Source organism: Bufo gargarizans, chromosome 4 (assembly GCF_014858855.1).
Source record: "Bufo gargarizans isolate SCDJY-AF-19 chromosome 4, ASM1485885v1, whole genome shotgun sequence".
Taxonomy (NCBI): Eukaryota; Metazoa; Chordata; class Amphibia; order Anura; family Bufonidae; genus Bufo; species Bufo gargarizans.
In genome coordinates, this window is record NC_058083.1 from 312392425 (window position 1) to 312409310 (window position 16886).

Consider the following 16886-nt stretch of genomic DNA (forward strand, 5'->3'; position numbering starts at 1 on the left):
ACTTCTTTCAATCAATATTCAAAATGAATCAATTAACATCAGTCAAGTGAAAGAACAGACTGAAAAGCCTACGGCTTATAAAATAATAAAGACTAATCAATGCATTTTGATCTCATGTAGGTTGTGGCAGTGGGAGGACATTTAACATACACAATCTCCTATGACACATCTGTAAAAGACGAGGCTGAGGAGTTCACAGATCATTCAAGCATCATTATTGAGGTGAGGAGGTATTTCATCAAGTCCACTTTGTGAATCTAGATGTATATATTAGCAAAAAGCGTAAACAGCAATTCAAGTATGTTTCTTTTGTAAGGCCAAACCAATGATAGGACAGGCAGAAGCAGTATTACATTTCACTTTGTTTTTTTTATTTTTTTCTGGCTGTACATTTCCTAAAAATTATATAGAAAACAATGAAGTGGAATAATTTAAGAATACATGAAATGCTATGAGTGAGTAAGGGCAAAATAACTACTTGAATGGAGAATGCATTTGTTGGCAAACCTCTAAACATTGTAGGATTGTATGTGTAAGCTACTCAATTGATCTACTAAGAAAATAAGCACACCAACCAAAAAGAAAAGAGGGCTTAACCTAATGCTGGTTCAGAACTTAAGAATAATAGATTAAGAATCATAGATCCCTATTTTGCAGTAATTTTTGATTAGGAGACTAATGCAGAGTCTGGATGCTACGTCAGGAATTAGATATTAAAAATAAGCACTTTACACACAAGGTCTAAAATGATGTAGAAGTGGAACATCTTTAGATGCTCATAAACATTAGATTATCATTAGCCCATCCAGTAAATTTTGCAGAGCTTGACAACTATTTGATTTGTTTTGCGGTGTGCTGACTCTCCTCAGATGATGTTGGGGGAAAGAAGGGTCAGGCAAGTTGACTTTTTATGAGTGATCATTTTGTTCTCTGGGGAGATAAGCTATGAGAGTCCTTCTCCAAACCATAATGTTTGCTTGCTCAACTTGAGTATAAATACTACAGCATAAACATGGCCCTGTCGAAGGGGTTAGAGAAGATCACTTTAAGAAAAAATATCAACTCATTTTTACCTTACATTTATTGTCTTACAAAACTGATTACATTTAAAATATATTTGCAGGGCAATGGAATATGGATTAGTACCTCACAATATGAAGCTGACTTGCACCCCTTCGAAGAACGCACAGTAAAAGTAGTACTGCATCCAGAATACTTCAAAATGCACTCAACAGGTTATCAAGTCAGCAGAGAGGACTTCATGACAGTCATGGCAAATGTTAAAAGACTTCTTATCAGAGCAACGTATAGCAACCAACCAGATGCAATCTATCGGTAAACATAGTAATTCAAATACTTTGCAAAAATAATAATTATTGCATTTACCTGTAAATTAAATGTAAAGTAATATAAAATTAAAGTATAAGGATATGTTTGCACTGTGGAATCCTCTGGATCCTCCCTCTTTCATATATTCTGGAACTTTCCTCTATTTCTCACTATTGGATCATCATCTCTTGACCTGATATATAGTTATTACTGGATCCAATCACATTTTTACTAGCAGTACCCCCCTTAGACATTCCAAAACACCATGTTTGTCTGCTGCTACTTATCCTTTGTCCAGTTAAGTACTTAGTTGCTCCAAATTGGAATTGTGCAGCTTACCCATTAGTTTTAGACTTCCATAAACAAGTCCAAGATGCCCGTACAATGGAATAGCTTACTGCTATGGTAAATAACAAATTGGATATATGTTCTGCAATCTGGGAACAATGGGACACCTACTAGACTGAGGTTGATCCAGATACCTTCCTTGATCAGTTGTATCTTGATTTGTTACCTCCCTTTCGCTTTGTGATAAATTACTGAATTTAGATGACTATTGTGTGCATGTACACAAGTTGTGGAATAAACTTTAATATGAGACTTCTCACCTATGTGATAGATTATTGGCCAGTTATCAAGATATAAAAAAAAAACTATAAAATAAGAACTCCTTCTTTCCTTTCTAAAAAAATATAGAGATGTGTCCATCCTTACCTTTCTTCTTGATACAAGAACACCGGCAGTAAACCAAAAGTTTATTTTTTGTCAAAGCCGGAAATTATTCATTTTGGGATACCTCGAACCAGGAGAAAAAGATAAGCAGGAAAACAGCTGTATTATTGCATTCCCCCATAATACACCAAAAGGGGTCTATGATGCTGAGAGGTGTGAAGGATTACAAACTTTTGGTTATTTTCAACTAGTGTAAATGTATATGTATAGTTACCAGAATAAGGAGCATAGCAGCTAGTGTGGAGCCTACTAGAGTAGCCAACCTGAGTTTTAATTTTCTCTGGACATCTAACACAAAATTAAAGACAGCAAACATTTTTATAGACAAATTAAAAATCACAATCATTAGTGAAACTTTTATATAGCTCAATATTCTGATATGAGCACATTTCCAACATTTACTGTGAGATATAAAATGACCTGCTCAAGTTCCTCCAGCTCACAAATGCTTTCTCTTGAACATTGGTAAAAGTGACCTATTTTTACAAGCCACCCAGAACCCTGGGGGCCCACATATAGTTATGAAGAGTTCAGGACAAGACAAATGAAGACAAAGAGATGGTGGGCGTAGATATTCCTGTGTTACTTTCAATGGACAATGGCTAAATCTGGATAATGGGGGGAGGGGAGCTAAAATAAAAGGTTATTGGTAGAAGTAAATATTGTAGATTGTCAGTTAAAATATTATATGTGGTTATTTAAAAACAATGCAAATATTTCATACATGTAGAAATCTAATGATATCCCTGATATGAAGCTGCTATTCCATCACATATTTAATTTAACATTTATTACTATATGGTACTGTATGCTATTTATATTTTAAGGAATATTATTTCTACCTACAGTGGAATTCATTTGAAATGTATGAAACGTCCTGTTTTTCTCATACCTGTCAGCTCTTATGATTCAGGTTCATTTGCCTACCTTGTGACAGTTTGTACAAAATGCAACCTTTTTAGACATAGTAAAGGGTCTTGAATATGGAAAAGGTGACAAAAACTAAAATGAGAGGGTTATGTGAGGTGACTATACAGTATAACAATATGAAGTCATTCTCTTATGTACCACTTACTTTTAATAGCAGTTTAAAACCTGTGACTTGGACTGAATAAGTTGCTACCCACATTATAAATGTTTTACATTGATAACTGCAAAAATGGAGCCAGATGTGCATCATATTAATGGTATGTAGAAAAATATATAAACACATATAATATTGGAAGTAAAGATAAGCAAATAAATTGTAAATGATTCATATTCATTACAAATTTCAAATACATTCTGAAACCGAATGAATCCAAAGTTTTGATGATTCACTTAGGACATATTGTGGAAAACAGTGCCAACTCTGTTTTACAGTGAAAATTAGCGAGAAACAGTTGGGAAGAAGAAAACAGAGGCTAACATGACCATTGGAGGGAGGGGAGCTTGCCCTGATTGACTTAGAGCCTGACAGACAGCATTTGAGCCAATTGGGGCAGGATTTTGGAAGGACCTTGAGTTTCTGAGCTTGCTCAGAAGACACAGAAGCCATTCTGAGCTAACCTCACGATATGAGATGTGTTGAATATGTCAGAAATCAATAAAAGACACATGCTGGAAATCCTAGGAGACTGTTTAGGGACAGTGGCTCAGTGGTTAGCACTGGTACCTTACAGCGCAGGGGTCCTAGATTCAAATATGACTAAGGACAACACCTTCATAGAGTTTGTATGCTCTCCCTGTGTTCGCCTAGATTTCATCTGGGTACTCTGATTTCCTCCCACACTTCAAAGAAATATTGATAGCGAACTTAGATTGTGACCTCAGTTGGGGAAAGTAAGTGATGATAATGATAATGTCTGTAAAGCACTGAGGAATATGTGAGCCCTACATTAAATGTAAAATAAATAAATATTTACTGAATAAATTGGTAGAAAAGTCAGGATTTTATCAGACAAGGAAATTTCAAGGGTTATTTCCCCGTTTTGCTTTGTGTTGAGTTGTTTGACTAATGATCTCATAAGCCCTCCAATATATGCTGGGCTGTTTGTTCCACCCCTGGCTTGAACAATAGATTCCTTTTGGTTTCACTTGCTTGCCAGGCCATGAAACAGAGCTATAATCCATTTGTGTGTCTGTGTACTGACTTCTGCCTGTTTCCTGGATACCAACTCTCTGCCACCTGACCTTACCTGTGCTTGTTCACTGTACTCACTATGAGCCGCTTGCCCTGACCTCTGTACTCTTTCATGGATTTACAAGTTACTCCACCTGCCCTTACCTCTGCCTGTTTCATGACTTCATGTATTGCATGATGCTTCAGTGCTTAGCATGGGTGTCTTGGCTTGATGACCCCCCCCCCCCCCCATTGATAAAACAGTGATAGTCTATCTCGAAGATAGGACATCACTTGTAAGGGGTTGGATAACCACTTTTATATTTATATAAAATATATAAATAATAGAGAAGCTGAACAAAATTAGTGTTATCATATCTATAATAACCCCAACTACAAATGTATCATTATTAGTCTGCATTCCATAAGATAACAAATCTCCCCCCAAGATGTGCTGGAGTTCACTTGCAAGTTTTCATTTGTGCCCACAAATCTGATTAAAACATGATTCAAATCATATGTAACCCAATATGGTACAAAAAAACAAGCCCTTTAAAGCTCCATCACAGTGAAAATATAAAAATGTTGTGGGTCTTGGAATGGAGCATCTCAAAAATATTTTCTCTTTTAAAAAAAACCTTTATACTGTACATAGATAGAACAACATTACAAAGCTAGATACATTTTGTACCTAATGTACACCAAAATGGTGACATTAAAAAATGCAATTCATCTCATAACTAGCAAGCCCAAACACAGCGACAGAAATGTAAGACTGTAGCTCTTGCATGGATAAAAAATAATAATTGATTTGTCCCTAAGACATAAAAGAGTTGGGCTCTTAAGTGATTAACGTACATAATATCTGCAGCAGCATTTTTAAACTAAAAAGGAAAGGCAAGAAAAACAAATAAAACGTGTTAATGTTTTATTCCTAAAGACCCCAATATAAATTCATATCTTCACAATATGAACATATCTGATATAAAGCTACCAATACTTTAAGTGCATTTTGTTTTAGGATCTTCAAGAGTCAATCAGTTTCTCTGCTAAGGGACTTCATTCCCCTAAGTGCAAGTATTTTGTGTTAAATTGCAATTTATTAGGAATAAAGACACATAAAGAAACACATTCTCAGCAACAGACTACTAACCTGTGTAACTGTTAATCACTTTAAAACTCAATTTTCCAAATAGCACAATCTGACATAAATCGTGGAATTCAAATTTATGTTACTTCAGTGTAAAAAAGGTTTCATGAATAGCAGTTTTGTATCACATCCAAGTGTACTAAGCATGAAAGATGAGGAAACAAGGTTTAGTTAAAGGGCACATATCACAATGAAAATGCAGTGCAATCTGCAGGCAGCATGATATTGAGTAGAAGGAGCTGATTGATATATAGTTTATGGGAAAAGATTCAGTAATATGTGTAATTTATTTATTTAAACATTGGGCTTTCAGTACTTAGAAGTCATGTGGTTGGTCCCAGCATAAAAAGCCAAGGTTCAAATAAATAAATTATACATTTTATTGAATCTTTACCCATAAACTATATATTAATCTAATCATCTTCTTCTGCTCTATAACCTACATCCTGCTGATTTTACTGCATTTTTACAGGTTCCTTTAGAGAATGAGAAGATTCTCATCTTGACTCATGGATAGTCAGTTGCGTGCTAAGGGAAAGGCGTGGGGGGCGGTCCACCCCGGGTGCCCGCTCTGGGGTGCCAGAGCCTAGAAGCAATGAGCGCTTCCATCAATACAGATGGAAGCGCTCATTGCTGGAGCGCAGGGAGCTGCGGTCCTGTCACTCACTGACCACTCATCTCCCCACACTCCCTCTCTCCCACACTGAATGATGAAGCAGGGAGACTTCTCCCTGCTCCACCATTCAGTCTGCAGGCACGTATCACGCTGCTGGCCTGTGTGGGAAAAGCCTGCAGCCCAGAATCTGCATATGCTCCGCCCACATATTGCTACAGAGCGATCTTTCTCTGTGAGCACAGAGGGCATTACTACTATTAGGGGGCACAATGGGCATTACTGCTATGAAGGGGTCACAATGGGTATTACTACTATTGAGGGGGCACAATGGGCATTACTACTATAAATGGTATACAATGGGAATTATACGTATGAAGGGGGCACAATAGGCATTACTACTGTGAAAGGGGAACAATGGACATTACTAGTATGAAGGGAGCACAATGGGCATTCCTATTATGAAGCGGGTACAATGGGCATTATTATTATGAAGGGGCACAGAGGGCATTACTAATATAAAGGGGGCACAATGGGTTTTCATACTATGAAGGGGGCAGAATGGTTATTACTACTATGAAGGGGCAGATATGGCATTTCTACTGTGAAGGGGGAACAAAGAGCATTAGTACTGTGAAGTGGGTGTGCATAACTGTTATGAGGCACTAAATGGGCATTATTACTGTGAAGCGGCACAGAGGGCATTATTACTGTTATGGGGGCACAGTGAGGGCATAGCTACTCTGAAGGCGAACAGAGAGGGCATTTCAACTGTCAAGGGGGCACAGATAAGACATTACTACTGTGAGGGGACACAATGAGGACATAACTACTGTGAAGGGGCACAATGAAGGGATAAGTACTTTAAGGGGGCAAAAATGTGGACAAAACTACTCTGAAGGTTGTACAATGAGGACAATACTACTGTGAGGGGGTTGCAATTTATTATTATTATTTTTTAAGTATTGAAAGGGGCAGAGAAAGGACCCACCCTGGGTGCCAAACACCCTTGTCACACCACTGTGGATAGTGTGTTCTTAATAATGGTCCTTTGAGTGAATTTTTTTTGTCTAGAATCCAAAATGTATTTTTATGTTGAAGGTAAACGGGTTTTTTAAATGTAACAGTAATTTTTTTGAAATTTTGGTGCAGATTCCACAACTAAAATTACAGAAGTGTACGATGTATGAAAAAGTATTAGGGCTAATTTATCATTACTTTTGCACCAGAAACTTTAAGTGATTCTAAGCCACTCTCACCACTTTTTAAAAGTGGGTTACAAAGTGGGCATAATAAATTGTTAATTCGGTGCCTACAATATTTATCAGCTGTCATTTTTAAAAAGACACAATTTTACTCCAGTACGGAGGTGGCATACAAGAACTACAGTAACATCTCTAGACAAAAGTGTTTTTTTTAAAGATGAAGCAAATAGGTCAAATATCCTACAATGTTTGATAAATTGGGCATGAATTATAGCAACCAACTAAAAAACTCATAGGTACAAATGTATTTTTGAAGGAGAGTCTCATTCTAATTACTATACAATGTGTTAACATTTTAAACTCCTCCTTAGGTATGCGGGAGAGAACATGTCATGCCATCATACGATGGTCTATAAAAAAAGAAGATACTGAAATAGGAAGTAAAAGCACTAGATCTAATGTTTAGGAAGAGAATTGATGAAATGGAATGAAAAAAATAAAATAAATCAGGTTTCTAATCTGTGCAGCTGACAGCATACTGAGGAACCTGTTCTTTTATTGCTTTCTAATATGAAGCATAGATGGGACATTTAACATGGCATGACTGTTCATTCCCAACCAACAATATTGCCTTCCTGTGTCCAGCTTTGCATCAAAGTAAACCAACTGAGATCTGTTATTTGAGTTTATGGGTTGCTTTTTTGTTATTTTGACTGAGTGCAAGTTATCTGTTAAAGAGATATCTGGTCTTCTCAATGTCATTGTAATGTTTTTTTGAGATATTTTATTTTCAGAATATCAATAAAGAAAAATAAGTAAAATTGTCAAATGACTATAATAATGCATAATGGCAAAATCTATGTTAAAAGGACACCGCTGTTAAAGTGGTAGAGCCTTGTTCGGTATTTATAATCTGCCCCCACATTCCTCCATGGTACTAGATGACCTGCACTCTGACTGTCTGCACTCTGACAGTGGCCAGATTTACTAATCCTAAGGGTGGCATACACTTAGACAGGTTGTGTACACCTGCACCAGATTAATTACAGTGTTTCAGGCTGCATGATACATTTTGTGTACACTTTTCTCTGACTCTAAAGCAACCATTGGTTGGATTACTCTGAGACAGATTTTTATGCCAGAAAGGCATCTTAAAGGGGTTGTCTCACTTCAGCAAAAGCATTTACTATGTAGAGGAAGTTAATACAAGGCACATACTAATGTATGATTGTACATATTGTCTCCTTTGTTGGCTGCATTCATTATTTCCATCACATTATACACTGCTCATTTCCATGGTTATGACCACCCTGCAATCCATCAGTGGTGGTCGTGCTTGAAAAATTTCCAGCCTCTATGGTCACGGCCAATGGGAGTGCACATAGTCTAGTGCTTTTTCCTATAGTGTGCAAGCACAGCCACCACTGGATTGCAGGGTGGTCAAAACCATGGAAATGAGCAGTATATAATGCAATGGAAATTGAATCAAACCAGAAAAGGAAGCAATATGAATAATAACAATCCATTAGTAAGTTCACTGTGTTAAAAAATGCGAATTTGCTGAAGCGAGACAACCACTTTAAGTCCTGTCTACTTTTCCACCATAAGCCCTGTCACCTTCTCAGTCATGTCAGAAAAAAAGTGGAGAAAGCCTAAATGCGCAAATTTTCACCATTTTGTGCCACTTTGTAAAGACGGATTTTGGAGCAGATGCATTATTAAATCTGGCCCAGTGTCTTTACGGAAGACTGAAGGTCAAGTCTCTCTATGTGTTCCTATAAGAGTTTCAACATGAGTATCATAAGAATGGGATGTGACCCTAATAGGTAACGCTAACACAGAGTTTTGCAGAGTTAGGGGCAAATTATTTCTGCAAAGATGCTGTATGGAACCTTAAGTAGGAAGTCAGGGTCCCTGAACATATTAAACTAGATAAAAAGCCATACTCCAAAAATATACAAGCATATTTTGGCATTTAGTAATTTCTCAAATTCATAAGTTAAATTAATAAAATGTCTCACCTCAATAAGCAACGGAAAAAATATAGTAATAGTAAATTGATCTTGCCAGACAATTTGTCTGGTAATTCAATGAAGGAAGCTGAACCCACCAGTCATCTGGCCATTATATAACTTGTATGTGGCATTTTTAGTAGTTTTCTCATCTGTCTGCTACAGATTTGTATTCTCCATAAGCTGGTGGGTGGAGACTATCTCCCATTCACTGTACACAGAAAGTGGAGGATAATCTACTTCATAAATTTATCGCAATCACCCATAAGCAGTCCTAGGATCATGAAGGACATTATAGAGAAGTACTGACTTGTATGGATGTGTAAAGCACTTGGGCTAAGATAGAAACTGCCTACTTAGATGGTGCAGTCTCATTGTCTATGTGTGTCTCTCCTGTCTCATTCAGCTCCTGACTAAGACAGATTAATCAAAATGATCAGAGACATTAGTTTAGGGTGCAGGGGTGGGAACAACTGATAATAAGAGAACAATACATTTTTTTATTATAAGATATATTATAATGTGCTTATGGGTGATTGTGAGAAATGTATCAGCAAAAAAAGAGTCATAAGGGTCATGTTTCTTATAGTCACTTGTACTATTCATTTATGCAAAGATGCTCGAAAGGTTAAGTAACTGAGATCATACATAACAGTGAGGAGGGGACACCCTCTGTGTCTGGAGGAAAGAAGGTTTTTACACAAACATAAAAGACTATTTTTTACGGTAAGAGCAGTGAGACTATGGAACTCTCTGCCTGAGGAGGTGGTAGTGGTGAATTCACTAAATGAGTTCAAGAGGGGCCTGGATGTATTTCTGGAGTGTAATAATATTACAAGGTAAATAAAATAACAATATAGAGGCTCACCTGTCTATAGGCGTCTAATGTAGCATTTAATAGGGATGAGCGAACCCGAACTGTATAGTTCGGGTTTGTACCGAATTTTGGGGTGTCCGTGACACAGACCCGAACCCGATTTTTTTCCCGTAAATTCCGGGTTCGGGTTCGGTGTTCGTCGCTTTCTTGGCGCTTTTTGAAAGGCTGCAAAGCAGCCAATCAACAAGTGTCATACTACTTGCCCCAAGAGGCCGTCACAGCCATGCCTACTATTGGCATGGCTGTAATTGGCCAGAGCACCATGTGACCCGGCCTCTATTTAAGCTGGAGTCACGTAGCGCCGCCCGTCACTCTGCTCTGATCAGTATAGGGAGAGGTTGCAGCTGCGACGTTAGGGCGAGATTAGGCAGTGATTAACTCCTCCAAAAGACTTCATTCATTGATTGATCTGCAGCTGTGGATCATTGAACTGCTGATATTCAATTGCTCACTGTTTTTAGGCTGCCCAGAGTTTTTCATTCACTTTTTTCTGGGGTGATCGGCGGCCATTTTGTGTCTTGTGGTGCGCCAGCACAAGCTGCCACCAAGTACATTTAACCCTCAATAGTGTGGTTATTTTTTGGCTATATCCTACATCAGGGTCAAGCTGTCACCAAGTGCATTTAACCCTCAATAGTGTGGTTGTTTTTTGGCTATATCCTACATCGGTCAAGCTGTCACACCAAGTGCATTTAACCATCAATAGTGTGGTTATTTTTTGGCCATATACCACATCAGGAGCAAGCTGTCACCAAGTGCATTTAACCCTCAATAGTGTGGTTGTTTTTTGGCTATATCCTACATCGGTCAAGCTGTCACACCAAGTGCATTTAACCCTCAATAGTGTGGTTATTTTTTGGCCATATCCCAGTCTAATTCTGACTGTAAACGTATACCTGTCACCCAGCCCCTAAATAATAGGCCTCAAATTTATAGTCAGCTAAATCTGTGGTTATTGCTGTGGCTGGGCAAGTTATTTAGTGTCCGTCAAAGCACAGTTTTTGTTCTGGGTTGAAATACAATTCCCAATTTAGCAATTCTCTAAATTTGTGGTTTCTGCTTTATCAGGCCTACTTTAAAGTTATCCCTAAAAGGGTATATTAGAATCAAGGTGCTGATAGGGTCATTCTCAATAACTTGACACATAGGCTAATGTGCATATCCCAGTCTAATTCTGTCCGTAAACGTATACCTGTCACCCAGCGCCTAAATATTAGGCCTCAAATTTGTAGTCAGCTAAATCTGTGGTTATTGCTGTAGCTGGTCATGTTATTTAGTGTCTGTCAAAGCACAGTTTTTGTTCTGGGTTGAAATACAATTCCCAATTTAGCAATTCTCTAAATTAGTGGTTTCTGCTGTATCAGGCCTACTTTAAATCCATCCCTAAAAGGGTGAATTAGAATCAAGGTGCTGATAGGGTCATTCTCAATAACTTGATACACACGCTACTGTGCATATCCCAGTCTAATTCTGTCCGTAAACGTATTCCTATCACCCAGCGCCTAAATATTAGGCCTCAAATTTATAGTCAGCTAAATCTGTGGTTATTGCTCTGGCTGGGCAAGTTATTTAGTGTCCGTCAAAGCACAGTTTTTGTTCTGGGTTGAAATACAATTCCCAATTTAGCAATTCTCTAAATTAGTGGTTTCTGCTGTATCAGGCCTACTTTAAATACATCCCTAAAAGGGTATATTAGAATCAAGGTGCTGATAGGGTCATTCTCAATAACTTGACACACACGCGACTGTGCATATCCCAGTCTAATTCTGTCCGTAAACGTATTCCTGTCACCCAGCGCCTAAATAATAGGCCTCAAATTTGTAGTCAGCTAAATCTGTGGTTATTGCTGTGGCTGGGCAAGTTATTTAGTGTCCGTCAAAGCACAGTTTTTGTTCTGGGTTGAAATACAATTCCCAATTTAGCAATTCTCTAAATTAGTGGTTTCTGCTTTATCAGGCCTACTTTAAATTTATCCCTTAAAGGGCATATTAGAATCAAGGTGCTGATAGGGTCATTCTCAATAACTTGACACACGCGCTACTGTGCATATCCCAGTCTAATTCTGTCCGTTAACGTATACCTGTCACCCAGCGCCTAAATACTAGGCCTCAAATTCATAGTCAGCTAAATCTGTGGTTACTGCTGTGCCTGTATTATTGTAATACGGTACCTAAATAGATAGCCAGATAGTGTTAGGTGTCTGTAAAAAAAGGCCTGATTTTGAATTCAATACATTGGGCCAAATAATATTTTTGTTGTTGTGGTGAACGATAACAATGAGGAAAACATCTAGTAAAGGACGCGGACGCGGACATGGTCGTGGTGATGTTAGTGGACCCTCTGGTGCTGGGAGAGGACGTGGCCGTTCTGCCACATCCACACGTCCTAGTGTACCAACTACCTCAGGTCCCAGTAGCCGCCAGAATTTACAGCGATATTTGGTGGGGCCCAATGCCGTTCTAAGGATGGTATGGCCTGAGTAGGTACAGGCATTAGTCAATTGGGTGGCCGACAGTGGATCCAGCACGTTCACATTATCTCCCACCCAGTCTTTTGCAGAAAGCGCACAGATGGCGCCTGAAAACCAACCCCATCAGTCTGTCACATCACCCCCATGCATATCAGGGAAACTGTCTGAGCCTCAAGTTATGCAGCAGTCTCTTATGCTGTTTGAAGACTCTGCTGGCAGGGTTTCCCAAGGGCATCCACCTAGCCCTTCCCCAGCGGTGGAAGACATAGAATGCACTGACGCACAACCACTTATGTTTCCTGATGATGAGGACATGGGAATACCACCTCAGCACGTCTCTGATGATGACGAAACACAGGTGCCAACTGCTGCGTCTTTCTGCACTGTGCAGACTGAACAGGAGGTCAGGGATCAAGACTGGGTGGAAGACGATGCAGGGGACGATGAGGTCCTAGACCCCACATGGAATGAAGGTCTTGCCACTGACTTTCACAGTTCGGAGAAAGAGGCAGTGGTGAGACCGAGCCAACAGTGTAGCAAAAGAGGGAGCAGTGGGCAAAAGCAGAACACCCGCCGCCAAGAGACTCCGCCTGCTACTGACCGCTGCCATCTGCGACCGAGCACCCCAAAGGCAGCTTCAAGGAGTTCCCTGGCATGGCACTTCTTCAAACAATGTGCTGATGACAAGACCCGAGTGGTTTGCACTCTGTGCCATCAGAGCCTGAAGCGAGGCATTAACGTTCTGAACTTTAGCACAACCTGCATGACCAGGCACCTGCATGCAAAGCATGAACTGCAGTGGAGTAAACACCTTAAAAACAAGGAAGTCACTCAGGCTCCCCCTGCTACCTCTTCTGCTGCTGCCGCCTCGGCCTCTTCTGCTGCTGCCGCCTCGGCCTCTTCTGCTGCTGCTGCCTCGGCCTCTTCCTCCGCCTCTGGAGGAACGTTGGCACCTGCCGCCCAGCAAACAGGGGATGTACCACCAACACCACCACCTCCGTCACCAAGCATCTCAACCATGTCACACGCCAGCGTTCAGCTCTCCATCTCACAAACATTTGAGAGAAAGCGTAAATTCCCACCTAGCCACCCTCGATCCCTGGCACTGAATGCTAGCATTTCTAAACTACTTGCCTATGAAATGCTGTCATTTAGGCTGGTGGACACAGACAGCTTCAAACAGCTTATGTCGCTTGCTGTCCCACAGTATGTTGTTCCCAGCCGCCACTACTTCTCCAAGAGAGCCGTGCTTTCCCTGCACAACCAAGTATCCGATAAAATCAAGTGTGCACTGCGCAACGCCATCTGTGGCAAGGTCCACCTAACCACAGATACGTGGACCAGTAAGCACGGCCAGGGATGCTATATCTCCCTAACTGCACACTGGGTAAATGTAGTGGCGGCTGGGCCCCAGGCGGAGAGATGTTTGGCGCACATCCTTCCACCGCCAAGGATCGCAGGGCAAAAGTCTTTGCCTCCTGTTGCCTCCTCCTCCTACTCGGCTTCCTCCTCCTCTCCTTCCACCTGCTCATCCAGTCAGCCACACACCTTCACCACCAACTTCAGCACAGCCCGGGGTAAACGTCAGCAGGCCATTCTGAAACTCATATGTTTGGGGGACAGGCCCCACACCGCACAGGAGTTGTGTCGGGGTATAGAACAACAGACCGACGAGTGGTTGCTGCCGGTGAGCCTCAAGCCCGGCCTGGTGGTGTGCGATAATGGGCGAAATCTCGTTGCAGCTCTGGGACTAGCCGGTTTGACGCACATCCCTTGCTTGGCGCATGTGCTGAATTTGGTGGTGCAGAAGTTCATTCACAACTACCCCGACATGTCAGAGCTGCTGCATAAAGTGAGGGCCGTCTGTTCGCGCTTCCGGCGTTCACATCCTGCCGCTGCTCACCTGTCTGCTCTACAGCGTAATTTCGGCCTTCCCGCTCACCGCCTCATATGCGACGTGCCCACCAGGTGGAACGCCAACTTGCACATGCTGGACAGACTGTGCGAGCAGCAGCAGGCCATAGTGGAGTTTCAGCTGCAGCACGCACGGGTCAGTCGCACTGCGGAACAGCACCACTTCACCACCAATGACTGGGCCTCCATGCGAGACCTGTGTGCCCTGTTGCGCTGTTTCGAGTACTCCACCAACATGGCCAGTGGCAATGACGCTGTTATCAGCGTTACAATACCACTTCTATGTCTCCTTGAGAAAACACTTAGGGCGATAATGGAAGAGGAGGTGGCCCAGAAGGAGGAGGAGGAGGAAGAGGGGTCATTTTTAGCACTTTCAGGCTAGTCTCTTTGAAGTGACTCAGAGGGAGTTTTTTTGCAACAGCAGAGGCCAGGTAAAAATGTGGCCAGCCAGGGCCCACTACTGGAGGAGGACGAGGATGAGGAGGAGGTGGAGGAGGATGAGGATGAAGAATGGTCACAGCGGGGTGGCACCCAACGCAGCTCGGGCCCATCACTGGTGCGTGGCTGGGGGGAAACGCAGGACGATGACGATACGCCTCCCACAGAGGACAGTTTGTCCTTACCTCTGGGCATCCTGGCACACATGAGCGACTACATGCTGCAGTGCCTGCGCAACGACAGCAGAGTTGCCCACATTTTAACGTGTGCGGACTACTGGGTTGCCACCCTACTGGATCCACGCTACAAAGACAATGTTCCCAACTTACTTCCTGCACTGGAGCATGATAGGAAGATGCGCGAGTACAAGCGCATGTTGGTAGACGCGCTACTGAGAGCATTCCCAAATGTCACAGGGGAACAAGTGGAAGCCCAAGGCCAAGGCAGAGGAGGAGCAAGAGGTCGCCAAGGCAGCTGTATCATGGCCAGCTCCTCTGAGGGCAGGGTTAGCATGGATTTTATTTTCATTTTACCATTATATTGCGGGGCAACCCAAAGTTGAATGAACCTCTCCTCTGTCTGGGTGCCGGGCCTAAATTTATGACAATGGACTGTTCCAGTGGTGGGTGACGTGAAGACTGATTCTATGCTATGCTATGAAGACTGATTCTCTGGTGACATGAAGCCAGATTCTCTGTTACGGGACCTCTCTCCTCTGCCTGGGTGCCGGGGCCTAAATTTATGACAATGGACTGTTCCAGTGGTGGGTGACGTGAAGCATGATTCTCTGCTATGATATGAAGACTGATTCTCTGCTGACATGAAGCCAGATTCTCTGTTACGGGACCTCTCTCCTCTGCCTGGGTGCCGGGGCCTAAATTTATGACAATGGACTGTTACAGTGGTGGGTGACGTGAAGCCTGATTCTATGCTATGACATGAAGACTGATTCTCTGGTGACATGAAGCCAGATTCTCTGTTACGGGACCTCTCTCCTCTCCCTGGGTGCCTGGGCCTAAATATATGACAATGGACTGTTACAGTGGTGGGTGACGTGAAGCATGATTCTCTGCTATGATATGAAGACTTATTCTCTGCTGACATGAAGCCAGATTCTCTGTTACGGGACCTCTCCCCTCTGCCTGGGTGCCGGGGCCTAAATTTATGACAATGGACTGTTACAGTGGTGGGTGACGTGAAGCCTGATTCTATGCTATGACATGAAGACTGATTCTCTGGTGACATGAAGCCAGATTCTCTGTTACGGGACCTCTCTCCTCTGCCTGGGTGCCGGGGCCTAAATATATGACAATGGACTGTTACAGTGGTGGGTAACGTGAAGCCAGATTCTCTGATATGGGACCTCTCTCCAATTGATATTGGTTAATTTTTATTTATTTTATTTTTATTTTTATTCATTTCCCTATCCACATTTGTTTGCAGGGGATTTACCTACATGTTGCTGCCTTTTGCAGCCCTCTAGCCCTTTCCTGGGCTGTTTTACAGCCTTTTTAGTGCCGAAAGGTTTGGGTCCCCATTGACTTCAATGGGGTTCGGGTTCCGGACGAAGTTCGGATCGGGTTCGGATCCCAAACCCGAACATTTCCGGGAAGTTCGGCCGAACTTCTCGAACCCGAAAGTCCAGGTGTTCGCTCAACTCTAGCAGTTAATAATAAAGTAAGTTTTTACCTCTTTCTTGCACAAATCATGAGGCGCGCTACCCTATCTCCCGTTGTGTCGCTCCTGGAGGTCCGTGTTCGGCATACCACTTGGCTCGTTGGTTCATTTGATACCTGCACATCTGAAGACCCACTTGGAATATCCATGGATAAAGATTTGTAGCCACGATCTGTCAAGCTAAGAGATAAGTGTGGAATTTGCAGACCTTCAACACAAGTACTATTCCACATGAGCTGTGGAGGTAGGAGCGGAGTGCCAGCTCACATGAGATGCTAGACTGTAAACCAACGAGCCACATGGTATGTCGCACACGGACCTCCAGGAGTAACACAGCTGGAGATAAGGTAGCGCTCCTCATGCTTTGT

The 16886-nt window shown here is 41.8% G+C and overlaps 1 protein-coding gene across 1 annotated transcript in view; it reads left to right on the forward strand.

The window, feature by feature from the left end:
- The window catches only part of LAMA2 (laminin subunit alpha 2), a 772405-nt gene that overhangs the window by 249725 nt on the left and 505794 nt on the right, over nucleotides 1-16886 (forward strand). The window contains exons 11-12 of the mRNA XM_044291170.1: nucleotides 121-222; nucleotides 1124-1335. Of these exons, the coding sequence (XP_044147105.1) occupies nucleotides 121-222; nucleotides 1124-1335 (314 nt within the window). The remainder of the gene's footprint in view (nucleotides 1-120; nucleotides 223-1123; nucleotides 1336-16886) is intronic.